The 14,624-nt window shown below is 37.5% G+C and overlaps 1 protein-coding gene across 1 annotated transcript in view; it reads right to left on the bottom strand.

The window, feature by feature from the left end:
* Sod1 (Superoxide dismutase 1) overlaps positions 1-10,723 on the bottom strand; it is a 49,460-nt gene extending 38,737 nt beyond the window's left edge. The window contains exons 1-2 of the mRNA XM_067157367.2: positions 10,500-10,723; positions 10,291-10,387 (exon numbers count right to left, since the gene is read on the bottom strand). Coding sequence (XP_067013468.1) covers positions 10,291-10,387; positions 10,500-10,568 — 166 coding nt within the window. The 5' untranslated portion in view covers positions 10,569-10,723. The remainder of the gene's footprint in view (positions 1-10,290; positions 10,388-10,499) is intronic.
* Between the last annotated feature and the right edge of the window lie 3,901 nt (positions 10,724-14,624).

The raw sequence follows: 14,624 nt of genomic DNA, 5'->3' as shown, positions 1-14,624 counted from the left end.
TATTGAATAGGTGTTTTTTTATTAAATTATCCTTGATATCTATGCCTAACAAGCATGGAAACCAAAATAGTACCTATATCACAGCTCCATTTAATCATTGCATGTGGCATAGCTATCTGGGATGATACTGCAGGATAAGAATCTGCTTTCAAAATTCAGAGGAATATTTTACATATGACAGACCTAGAAAAGGCATTCGATAACGATGATTGGACCAAGCTATTTGAGATTCTGAGGGTGATCGGGACAGGTACCGAGAACGAAGAATTATCTACAATCTGTATAAAAATCAGTTTGCAGTGATAAGAATCGAGGGCTTTGAAAAAGCAGCAGCAATCCAGAAAGGAGTGAGGCAAGGTTGCAGTTTGTCCCCCCCTTCTTTCAGTGTTTATATAGAAGGTTTTTTTTTTTTTTTTGCTATTGACTTTACGTCGCACCAACACAGATCTTATGGTGATGATGGGACAGGAAAGGCTTAGGAGTGTGAAGGAAGCGGCCGTGGCCTTAATGTGCAGGCCCAGCATTTGCCAGGTGTGAAAATGGTAAACCACGGAAAACCATCTTCAGGGCTGTCGACGGTGGGGTTCGAACCCACTATCTCCCGAATACTGGATACTGGCCACACTTAAGCGACTGCAGCTATCGAGCTTGGTTAAAGGAAATCTAAGAGGAATTTGGGAAGGGAATCACAATCCAAGGAGAGGAAATCAAAACTCTGAGATTTGCTGATGTTATTTTATCTGAGACTACAGAAGGTCTGGAGAAATTGCTGAATGGTATGGACAGAGTTTTGGGTAAGGAGTACAAGATGAATAAATTAATAAATCCAAAACAAAAATAACTGAGTGCAGTCAAACGAAGTCAGGTGATGCAGGAAATATTAGATTAGGAAATTAAGTCTTAAAGGAAGTAGATGAATATTGTTACTTGGGTAGTAAAATAACTAATAATGGCAGAAGTCAAGAGGACATAAAATGCTGACTAGCACAAGCAAAGAAGGCCTTTCTTAAGAAAAGAAAGTTGCTCACTTCGAATATTGATATAGGAATTAGAAAGATGTTTTTGAAGACTCATCTGGAGAGTGGTATTGTATGGAAGTGAAACATGGACGATAACTAGCTCAGAAAGAAAGAGGATAGAAGCTTTTGAAATGTGGTGTTACAGAAGAATACTGGAAGACTAGATGGATGTGGCTAAATTTGACCAGAAGAAGAAAGAATGTTAGGACACATCTTAAGACACCCAAGACTTGTGAAGTTGGTTTTTGAGGGAAGTGTATGCGATAAGAATGGTAGGGGTAGACCAAGGTATGAATATGACAAGCAGATTAGGATAGGTGTAGGATGCAGTTATGTAGAAACTAAAAGGTTAGCAGAGGATAGGGTGGCATGGAAAGCTGCATAAAACCAGTCTATGTACTGATAACAACATAATGACACACATTAAAGTGCATCATGCAGACAACTATGTAAGAATCTCAAAATATTAACTTTTCTTTCGCAGCATCTGTATGCCATACGTAGGCAGATGTCTATGGCAATGTGCCAGCAACCGGACCAATCACAGCTCTAACAAATTCAATTTTTTAAAATAGAAATATAATGTGTACAGACTCTCTGTAGGAAAAGTGTCCATTATGTCCTCAGGCCAAAACTGGTTGGTACCTCAACAGATCCACCATCAGCTGTCATAAATAGTCTATGTGTCACTGGAGGGGTGTTACAGGGAAATTAGGAGTGAGGTAGTTTCCTGTTACTTTCCTCACAAGGCCAGAAGTTGCTGTCTGTTAAGCCCACTGAACTGCATACACCAACACACACACCATTCATAAGAGGAGCTGGCTGCATGAAGAATGGCATTACTAGCATCGCTCATACCTCAGTCACTTTCATATCTTCACAGTTGAGGATGAGACCATGTCAGAAGAATGAACGTAACAGGATTTAGCCGATACGAGGGCACTGCTCACCGGAGATAGATCTGGATTCTCGATGCAATATAACAACCAGCAGTTTTCCTGATATGGGGTAAAGGATAACGTGAGATGCATTTATATGGCATGTTCTTATGGTCAAATGCTGTTCCCGACACCAACCTCAATTGAAGAGCTAACAAGTATGAAATGAATGATTAATGAAATTGAGTAATGAGGTGGAAGGAATCTATCGGATATTGACTGTCTTGGTATTTGCCTGCAAGTGGGGAAACCACAGCAACCCATTTTCAGGACAGCCGACGGTGGGGCTCGAACCATTGTCTCCACTCCCTCGGTATTAACAAGCAGTAGTTATTTAAGAATAAACTTTGTCTAGAAAGCAGTCTTCTGAACATGAATACAGTATGGTAGATGTACATTACTGTGTTTTGTTGTCATTGATAATTACTGTATTACATAGTTTTGACAAGTCCATTGAGCCACACATTTATTGTGACAATAAACCACTACTCTACTCTATATTTGTAATCTGCATATGCCTTGATATTAATCGTCATACAGTAATACTATAGTATACGACAGTGAAAACAGCCTAGGCTATTACGAATATTGTAAACGTGTCAAACCAAAATTAACAGTTTAAAATAATAATCAACATCTGAAAACGTGGTTTCTTTATTATTTCCTATCCATATTTATAATACAATTAGATTAACAGGATCATACCTGCCAACTTTTAGAAATCAAAAATAGGAAGATTTTTTAATTCTTGGATTTCATCAAGTGTATTGCGCCACGGTCTCGGTGGTAAGAGGACAAGATAAAAGGCATACACATCTACAGTTACAATGCGAATTAACCATTACATTTAAAATCTTAAACTAAGAAAACAAACGATTGCAAGAAAACATACCTAATAATCTTTCTCATTTATGACGCATACATACGAATAGTAACATTTAGACAGATAACTCAAGAACAGACTACAACTTATCAAATGGTGAAGAATATACACATGTAGGTGATAGCGACTGCTGTGTTCAATCAATCATCAATAAATACTGATCTGCATTTACGGCAGTCGCCCAGGTGGCAGATTCCCTATCTGTTGCTTTCCTAGCCTTTTTCGAAATGATTTCAAAGAAATTGGAAATTTATTGAACATCTCCCTTGGTAAGTTATTCCAATCCCTAACTCCCCTTCCTATAAATGAATATTTGCCCCAGTTTGTCCTGTCCCAGTTTGTGTTGACTTGTTTAGCATTGAACTGGCAGCTAGCTTCGCCCTCTTCAACAATGCACTGTCATACTGCTGCTCATAACACTTTCCACTTAGACTTGATTTGACCACCAATAGTTTACCAAGATTTTCATCATTCAGAGATGATCGGAATTGTGTCCTCGTCTTTTTTACCTGGCTGAACAATCTTTCACACTTGGCATTGCTGTGTGGAATTAATATTGAGAGCATTACTTTTGCGATTCTATCATATTTGAAACACCTCGTATATCCCCTATAGGAGACCAAGAACAATCTACTCTTTCTTCCTGCACCACAGACAATGGTAAATCCTCCACTTGGAGAGCACAAAACTGGTACTGTAATACATCCATTGCTTCTTGGTCATCTTTACCATCTTTCACTGGCAATATAACAGGAAACTTTGAAACAAAATACTTTATGGCATTGAAGGAATAAGTCTGCAAAGAATTTATCTAAGCTACTTGAGAATTAACAAAAACCATCACTATTCAAATTAAATTTATGAATAATATAATCACAAACTGAAATAAAATAGTTCCTGGCGTGCAAATAAAAGTTTTTCTTCTCCTCAGGTGCCAGATTTTCTACAAGACGAGATGTTGAACAGCCAATTACTAAATCATCAGCTTTGATTCTCTCATGTGATAGACCACTTCTAAAACTGTAGGATTTTTTTTTTATAACCACTGGCTTAAACCTACACAGAATATCCTTCAACATATCCGTCAGCATTGATCTTATGACATGAATGTGAGGTGCTTGCGACTGAAGAACTTTATTAGTTTTCTCAAATATAGGGATGATAAATGACAGAAATGAGCAAAATGCTTTATTAAAGTTTGAAGACAGAAAAAAGAAATAGTCTCTCCTCTCGTGAAATACTGGCAGTGCAACCAGACTCCTTATTTTCTTCACAGATGGAGATGAACTACTCTCCGCCTTCCTTTTTCCAGAAATAACAGAAGCTTGGTCTTTTACTCTACTGACACAAGGGCCACGTTCCATTTCTGTACCTTCATGTGCCTTTAGCTTGGGAATTTGGAAATACTTCAGAGATGTGTCTGTGCCATTGGCCCGCTTTACCTCATCCTAAAAAAAACTCTGAAGTGGCTCCCACTCTGAAATCAATCTTTCCAAACATTTCCCCAAGGATAACCAGCGTGTACACACATGCTTTAATATTTTTCTAACATCAGTTTGGCACAAAGCTTAATACATTTTGAGATGACCTTTTGTTTAAATAATAATAAATATCAATTAGCATCTCATCAATTTTGACAGGAAGGGAGTCTGCACCCTTCATGGCAGCCAAATTAATCAAATGACATGGGCATCCCATAATAATAATAATAATAATAATAATAATAATAATGTTTCCGCACTGCTTAGTTTAGCAGCAACACCGTTTTTCTTCCCATCATAACAGGAGCATTATCTGCGCTAAAACCTATACAGTTTGCCATCGGAATGTCATATCTTTTCGGAACATCCAGGAGCAAATTAGCAATATTAATACCAGTACAATTGCCTTCCAAATTTTCCATGGATAGCGAACGATTTTCAATCTTCAATTCTTTGTTGAAAAACGAGACGATAGGATAGAGCTTACTATCTTTATCATTGCTACCATCAGTTGAAATCGCAAAAGGTTCAGTCTTTAAAGTTTGAATCATCTTACTATCTGCATCACTGTCCATTTCATTAATTATGGCAGATGTTTTTGTTTTAGCACACGCATATTTCTTTGCAATGTCAATCTGGGAACATCTTTCTGAACAATGGCCCTGCATGATCAGAACAAGACAATGCAAGGTTATGTTCGATAATGAACGCCGCGAGCAAACATTCTGCTCCCACCTACAAAAAAATTACTTAATTTGTTGTTTCTGTGTGACACTGTGAGCTACAATATCCGTTTTCCCTCCATGCAAGATATATCACACCCACACACGGAACAGACTGTAAAATGAACGGAAATTCAGTTTTATAGGTATCCTTGAACACTGGGAGATAACGTTTGTTATGTTTTGTAGTCATCATGTGAAGAGAAAATACCACAAACTGTCACCGACACAACTCTCTGAAATACATTGAAGTCATTAAAATTATGAACTCTGATTAACACAAAGGCAGTGAAATACGCAAAACTACCACATACAAAACAGATCAATATGTCTCGTACATTATTAACATATTACTTTGACAGGAGGAAAAGCACAGAACCGCAAGAAGAAACACGTGATCTAAAACTTCAACGAAACTACGCACAGAAACGAGCGCGCGAACCACACAATAACAAACTCTCTCTTTCGTCCCGATCAACGGAGTCCCTAGCGGTTGCTAGTGCGCATGACCTTATCTGACTCTTAGGACGATTTCCATCCTGAATCCCCACCTGAACAGCACACACGTTGCTGTAGTGAGCGGGAAATACAATATACGAAGGCGACGGATGATCCGCCCGCCAAATAAAGCATCAAATACCGGTAAATATGCTTAAAAATGAGGTTGCGTAAATTACAAAAGCACATAAGAATTCGTCCTAGGGAAAGAGTACTGACCATACTGGAGGTTATATTAGTAAAAAATAGGAAGAAATAAAAATAAATCGGAAAACCGGAAGACGAGTTAAAAATCGGAAAGTTTCCGGGTAAATCAGAAGGGTTGGCAGGTATACAGGATGCAGGCAATGACTTGACATGCTTCAGCTACCCACATTACATGCCCTGCCCCATTCAGCAGAAAAAATGTTTCTTCAAAGATGGTAGGTCATCCGCCAGTCTATGCAGTATAAACTAGGTCGTTTGTTCTACCATTAACTGCATTACTCTAATTCAGGATCATTTCTCATTATCACACAAGATAACACACCATCACACCACTAGACTGAGGCGGGGAAAACTTAACTAATGGCGGTGAAACAAAAGAGGTTAGTAATCCAATACTGCGAGTGTCATGATGCATAACAGGGCACAACTGTTGCATAAGCTACCGCCACACCACTGGCATGCACCTACACAATGCAGCCTGTTGAAGCTGCTGAGACTTATTGATCCTTTCTGGACAACCCGTTGCTAATGCAAAATATACTGTAAGAACATGGTTCTTGTGACTGCATCCCTTTGTCGGTGGGGGCAGTTGAATACAATCCACAGTATCCCCTGTCTGTCGTAGAGGCAACTAAAAGGGGGACCACGGACTGCCAACTTGGGAGCATGGGTTGGCGACCACAGTTCCCCTAGCTGATTCTGGCATTGTTTCCACTTCCTCAACTTGGTCAACTCTTGCGCTTTTTTGATCGGAATGGCATTAGCATTGCGAGGATTAGGGAGTCTTGCATTTTCACGCCCTTTGTGGCCCTTCGCTTTCTTTTGCAGATACCGTCATTTTTAAAGTGTTGAAAGCATCTCTTTCAATTGGAGTAGCTATGTTTTGTAGACAAGCAACAATTTGCTCATTTCGGGCTTTTCCTGAATTCTGGTGGCCAAGACTTCAAACTTCAATATAACAATAAGAAATGCCAACTTTCTTCAGTAAAATTTCCTGTAAATCGAAAAACCTAAGTGCCACATGATTTAAGTGTTTTGCATTTGAAGACCATGTATCATCTTAAAGGGCTATAGTAGACCAAACGACTGTCACTTGTTCTATAAATACTTTGGTTCTTAATGTTGTGACAGGCTTTTGGTTTAAGAATGAAGGTTCTTTTACTTAATATGGTATTCAGCATCTCTATTGTTTAGCAACTGCTGCAGTATTTACAGATCTCCTAGTAAGCTACAAACATGCATCCTTCCATGAAGAAAGATGTTAGAAGCTTTAGGAATAACCGTTATAAAAACTAAAGATAGATTTTTCATTCATTCAAGTTCTAAAGGCAAGGCCTTGTCGCTGCAACCACATTTGTGTCTCCTCTGCTGAGCATTTCAGGTCAACATATTTTCAAATTCAGCCTGTCCATCACGGAATCCAGCTATTTCTTCCTCGCTTTTCCCTTCTTACCCAGAAATTTTCCTTCCTTTTTCATATCCCTATTAAAACAAGATGAAGTGGCAAGGTTTATAATGTGATATTTAACGTTTTTCATAATCTTTTTTAGGCATCTCTAAAATATCTGCCTTCTGACAAAGAGCATCCTGAACACCGCTTTCAAGAAGTAACTAATCCCACACCAAACTTTCAAACCAATTTTCTTATACCTACTGAATGCGGTGGAGGCACTTCTGATTTACCTGATCAATTTGATCGACCTAAAACGGACATGATTCACTGTTAAAGTAATACATTTTCACCTTCAGTCAACCAGGACCTTCTGCCTTGTCCTATTTCACTTCCAGTTGGAAAACAATGTGTAATGGTGACATTTGTTGATTTAATGCTGCCGGTAATAGTTCTGAAAGAACAGCTCAGGAATCTACTGAAATCGCAGTGTCCGACCCTGAGTTGTGTGGATTAACAGAAACACAATTAGGGAATGTTGAGGAAATAAGCCACTCCGGCGAAGATGTACGTGTCTTAAAAGAAGTGTTTTTTAATGAAAACCCTCAGAAAGACTGATGATATTCCACACTTGTAGCACTACCGTTCCGATATACCATAGTAGTATACCGTCAACATGCCAAAATGCTGGAAACCGGCACCTGAAATAATTTCGCCCCACAAGGAGACACTGGGACATCAGAGTGGGGATGGAATTGGATCCTAGCGGTGCTATTTCAGGGGGCCGACCAAGAAAAGGAAGAAAGCGAAAATTTGAAGATCAAACGAGACAAATTAAGAAAAAGGAAGGTGAATTCCAATCCAGACTACATCCATGCTAGAGGGTTAGTCACATTCGGTAAAGAATTTCGGGATTACGAATGTAATTGCAGGCTCAAATGCCGCAAATTAGTTACAGTAGAGGAGCGACTAGCGATATTTACGAATTTTCATGAAGCTGGTTCTTACGAAGCTAGATGCCATAGAATAGCATGAATGGTTAAAGAGGTCAGTATTAAGCAGAAGAGAGCAGTAGGATCTGAGAAGCAGAATGTGTCCAGAGAGAATTTTCTGTGCAATAGGAAAGTGTGTAAAGCACTATTCTTACAAACATTACAAGTGTCTAGTTGTGTTAAAGACAAAGCTTTAAAAAAAAATGAAGCGATGTGAAATCGTGGTTGGGAGACGCAGTGCTGGAGGACATAATAAACTATCACAAGCTAAAGTCCATGAACTGTGTGAACACATTTCAAAATTCCCAAACTATAAATCACATTGTTGTTCACAAAGGCAGAATATTAAAGTCCAGGTACTACTCTCAATGTGATGTACGGTCTCTACAGTGAAAACTATGAGAATTCGGTTTCTTTAACATTATATAAAGAAATATTTCTAACCAAGTTCAATTTAAAGAAAGACACATGCAAAACATGTGATGCTCTTACCATGAGAATTCATCGGAATTGGATTCTTCAGTAGCAAAATAAGAACATGAAAGTCATTTAGAGGAAGGAAAACCAAAGCTCAGAAATATTATGTGATCTGAAGTCCATCCCTAAAGACTGGTTGGAGTTTTATCAAAAGTTAGTTCTTCTAACATAGCTAATATCTAAGGTTTTTCAGGAAAGCCTGATTTCAAAATAACTCAAAGTCGTTTGAGGAGGCGAACCTCTCTCTTTATTTTAAATGTTGATTTTACTATTATAATTCCCATTATTCAGTTGTGAAGTTCATACACTATTATGAACATGGGAAAACATGTTAATACAAGTTATTAACTATAGAATGTAAAATATTAGCAATGTTGTACTGTGATATTGTGCTCAATAGTTCTTTCTTGTAGAAATGTTGCACGAGTTTCGTATTAATGTTTTACATTTGTAGACTAAACTCCACCTGGCGCTTGGACTGATTGTATTATAGAAATTCTCATATCACTTTTAGACACACATTTTTATCAAAATAAAATACTCAAGTTTTTTTCTTTTATATTATTTTGGAAAAAAATATGGTGTTACGTGAATGTAGTAAGATTTGATTCAGAGAAAAAAGCACGAGGTAGATAGTTTTTCTTTAAGCATTCGAAACGATGCAGTTCTCTCAAAACATGAATTTTATTGTTTGGTCTATCATTGCATAACACCATCCAATTTTCATTTCTGATTAGTGTTAATAGAGTATGGTTACCCAATTGCACTTCCTCTTAAAACAATAATCACCACCATCAACAATCTCCTGACAGCAGTCTATGCTACAGCATATAAGGAGGAGACAGTGACAATACACTGATTTCTCAACATACAAACACTTCAGTTTTCAGTAGAACTCCACACACACCCAGGCCCTGAACAATAAGAATTAACCAATGAGGATTAAAATCCCCCACGCATCCAGGAATCGAACCCGGGATCACTTTGACGAAAGGCCAGCATGCTAACCATTTAGTCATCGACCCGGACCATGAATTCCAATGATACTTTACGTTCATTAGGAATTATATAGGCTATGCTGTCAACAAAATACTTTCATAAATGTCCATCTCTCCACTGATCCCGTGACGTTCTGAATATCAGTACCGGTACCTTCATTATTTTAACTACTCAGAATTCAATTTTTCACCCTACGCAACATCAATTTCCCCGACAGAAGAGCGAAGGTCATTTTCGAGAGCGATGACCAAGCACCTTTGCGCATTTTTTTTTCTAGATACGAAGATAACAGCGTCGCGCAACACACACACAACTGCGTCTACGAAATGCAAACATTTTTGCAAGGTATAGTGGTGGTGATTATTTAAAGAGAAAGTACAACTGCGCAACCATCCTCTATTAACACTAATCTGAGAGAAAAAATGCAATACCCATAGTTTTATTTGAACTATACACCTTCCACCAATTGTAGTCGCTCATATCGTAGATGAAAATTAGGGAAAGCAAATATCGGAGGAAAAAAAGCCGGGAAATAGTACAAATCGATAAGAGATCACGCCTGACACCGCGATATCGTAGTTCGAACAAATTCTGACATCGCCCATGGTACATTTAAATAAATTCCCACCAATCATATAGGTTTACTTAGTTATTTTCAAAGCAAAATAAAGACTTATATTTTACCGTTCGTATTATCACCGAACTCGTGAACATGAAAGCCGTGGAGACCCTGGGTCAGACCATGAACTTCGCCGGTAACCTTCACTGGAGAACCATCTCCCTAGAATGAGAAATCATTTAATCGCAAACAGAAACACTTATTGATTGATTCATTTCAACACCATCGATATTTAATCTTAATACAGCAATAACTTTCGTAACAACGTACTTACATTTTGTTCAAAGTGTAGAGTTCCATTAACTAATTCTCCGTTGAGGACACACACAGCTTTAATAGTCATGATGAATAACAAATGGCAGTATGGAACTATGGAAGTAAGAAACCGAACTTTCGACGCAGGACGCTCACGTAACTCTGACAAAAAGAACTGATCACCGCTACCCTTCCTCAGTAATTTACTTGAGGAAAACTACTTTAACAAGACCTTGAAACGTACTCGAGTCGAGTGGAGGGGTTATCAAAGCGCTTACAGGCTACAGTGTTACGTAATACTCAGCCGTATTCTGTGGTAATACAAAGAGATACTATATATGGGTCAGTTTTAAAAAGAAACACAAATTCCACAGAAAATTAATTTTATTGACAGAATTATATAATAGGGACGTACTGAAACACTACCGATAGATGTCTCACGAGTAGTACCCGGTATGCGCTTGTCGACCATCATTTGTTTGTATGTGTTTTTAATGGAAGTCACCTAGTTAAATGATGAAGTAAAGGATTTAATATATCGTTAGGACAACAAAGAAAACAAGAAAATTGTGATGACTGACTATTGCTGTGTCCCAATATCCCAAAATCAAGATCGACCGTATTTATACCACCAATTTTCTAAGCAGAATTCTTTCCGTAAAAGGTGGTTGCATGCGACTCGTAGGCAGGATCTTGTTGTTGTTTGTTGTTTGAGTCATCAGTCCATAGACTGCTTTGATGCAGCTCTCCATGCCACCCTATCCTGTGCTAAAGTTTTCATTTCTACGTAACTATTGCATCCTACATCTGCTCTAATCTGCTTGTCATATCCATACCTTGATCTACCCCTACCATTCATACCACCAACACATCCTTCAAAAACCAACTCAACAAGTCCTGGGTGTCTTAAGATATGTCCTATCATTCTATCTCTTCTTCTCGTCAAATTTAGCCAAATCGATTTCCTCTCGCCAATTCGATTCAATATCTCTTCATTCGTGATCCGATCTATCCATCTCACCTTCAGCATCCTTCTGTAACACCACATTTCAAAAGCTTCTATTCTCTTTCTTTCTGAGCTAGTTATCGTCCATGTTTCACTTCCATACAACGCCACGGTTCACACGAAAGTCTTCAAAAACATCTTTCTAATTCCTATATCAATGTTTGAAGTGAGCAAATTTCTTTTCTTAAGAAAGCTCTTCCTTGCTTGTGCTAATCTGCACTTTATGTCCTCCTTACTTCTGCCATCGTTAGTTATTTTACTACACAAGTAACAATATTCATTTACTTCCTTTAAGACGTCATTTCCTAATTTAATATTTCCTGCATCACTTGCCTTTGTTCGACTGCAATCCATTACTTTTGTTTTGGACTTATTTATTTTCATCTTGTATTCCTTACCCAAGATTTCGTCCATACCATTCAGCAGCTTCTCAAGATCTTCTGCAGTCTCAGATAAAATAACAATATCAACGGCAAATCTCAAGGTTCTGATTCATTCATTCATTATTTCAATTAATTCCAACGAGCCTGCAGGTTCATACATAGGACTTGTACAGGACATTGCATACTGGCGGGCACTCACACATCAAAATATAGTTTGTGTATATAAGATAATTAGTAAACGGTTGAACATATAAACACATACAATATATAAAATATGTACACCATCAATATGAGGATTACAGAGAATTATTTCTGACTGTATTTACATTTACATAACATGAAAGTTTCAAAGGTACAAGAATGGATTATGGAGTATTTTCATTTACATAACATAAGAGTCGCTGAAGAACAAGAATAGATTTCAGATTATTTACAATTACATAACCTAAAAGTTGCAGACGTACAGGAATTGATTACAGAGTATTTACAGTATCTATACATAACACAGAGTTGCAGAGGTACAAGAACAGATTACAGAGTATTTACATTTACATAACATAAAAGTTGTAGAGGTACAAGAATAGTTCCGGACAGTTTGCAAGATTGTTTGGGAGAATGCCTTAAATGACAACTGATATTTTGATTTAAACAGCACTGTACCTTTTCCAAAAATAATGCTTGACTCTTTGTTTGAATTTTGCCAAAGTTGGTGCTGTTTTGATCTCCACAGGGATGTTATTAAATAACTGGATCGCAGAGAACTTCAAGCTGTTTATACCATATTTATAAGAGCAAACATTGTATAAGGCAAAGTCATTTGCATGCCTAGTACTATATGGATGGTTGTCAGAATTCAGAGTATATGTAGTGTTGTATTGTATAAATTTATGTTTTATTTTATACATGAGTACAGCTGTATTGAATTCTGCACTCATGCTTAGGGGTGGTATTTTAGCACTTAGGTATAGATATTTTATTGGTGTTAAGTAGGGAAGATTAAGTATATTTCTAACAGCTCTATTTTGTACTACCATTAGCTCATTCAAGTCAGACTTCTTACAGCGCATCCAGATTACATTCAAATATTGTAGGTAACTAAGAATTAAAGAGTAGTAGATCTTTTTTAGAAGATGTTGTGGGATAAGATAACTAAGTTTCTTTAAAATTCCTGCAACAGGTGTGATCTTTTTAGTAATGTATTCAACATGGTCTGTCCAGTTCAAGTTCGTATCAATCACCAACCCAAGATATTTGACAGTTCTAACTAGTTTTATTTCAGTATTCTGCATATATATTTTACTGGGTGGGATTTCATTCTGACCTTGTTTTGTCATTATCATATAATTAGTCTTTTGCACATTAATAGTTAATTTATTTGCTTGAAACCAAAAGCACAGAGTATTGAGGTCTTCCTGCATATCCTTAGCAATGGAGTCTATATTACAACCAGTATAGTACAAGTTTGTGTCGTCGGCATACAGTGTGATACGTCCTTTCAAGCGGCAAGTTGCAATATCATTGATGTAGACTAGGAAGAGAATCGGCCCTAATACAGAACCCTGTGGAACGCCATGAGTTACCCTAATTGCTGAGCTCCTACAGTTATTCAGCACTACATACTGTTTTCTATCGGACAGATAATTATCAAACCACTTCAATGCAACACCACGAACTCCTGCTCTCTCTAATTTAGCTAACAGTCTTACATGCTCCACTGTATCAAAGGCCTTCTTTAGATCTATAAACAACCCACCAGCAAAAATATTAAAATCTATTGACTCTTGCAGCAGATTGATGAGATCTACGGTTGCTATTTCAGTGTTCTCACGAAAGCCATATTGTGCATTGTAAAAGAAATTATTTTTGTTTAAAAAAGTGAGAAGTCTCTTATTAACAATAGTTTCTAATATTTTGGAGATTATGGAAAGAATACAGATAGGCCTATAGTTACTAGGATTCCTCCCGTCCCCACCCATGAAGACAGGAACTACTTTAGCTATTTTTAGCTCACTAGGTAATGTACCAGATGCCAAGGATTCGTTAATGATATCTGTTAGCATCCCACTTAAAGAATCCTGGAATTCCTTTAGAAAGTTGGCAGTTATACCATCCTGCCCACAGCTACTCTTGTTTTTTAGATTTTATATTATAGATCTTACTTCTGTTTCATCAGTTGGATATAGGTAAAATGAGTTCAAGTAACTAGGAACCGCAAGTGTTTCAGTGCTCCGGGGAGGGATTGCTGAAGCCAGGGTTTTAGCAATATTTGTAAAATATAAATTTAATGATATTTCCTGACTGTCTGTAATTATCTTTTATCTATTTCTAGAGATGTACAATTATCGCCTTTTGTTGTTTATCTGTTATGTATGATTTCATTGATTATTTTCCACGTTTCCTTTGGGTTCTTGTTATGAATTCTAAATTTTTCAGAGTAATATTTGTTTTTAAGCCACTTTTCAGATTTGTCACATTGTTTCTACACCTGCGATATTCCTGATTGAGATTGATGTTATTCTTTAGGGTGGGATTTTTAAGTTTTGCATGTAAAATGTCACGTCGCTTAATAAGGCTGAGAAGTTCAGAATATATCCATGGCAAGCTACCAGTTCTTTGTGTTCGATGACTTTGTGCTTTCTGTTTTTGTGTACTAAGCGGTAGCTGGTCCCCTCTCCTTGGATTGTGATCCCCTTTCCACATTACTCTTTGATTTCCTTTACTGCCTGTTCTGTGTAAACATTGAAAAGGAGGGGGG

The sequence above is a fragment of the Anabrus simplex genome, chromosome 13, assembly GCF_040414725.1.
Source record: "Anabrus simplex isolate iqAnaSimp1 chromosome 13, ASM4041472v1, whole genome shotgun sequence".
Lineage (NCBI taxonomy): Eukaryota > Metazoa > Arthropoda > Insecta > Orthoptera > Tettigoniidae > Anabrus > Anabrus simplex.
This window is presented reverse-complemented; position numbering and strand designations above follow the sequence as displayed.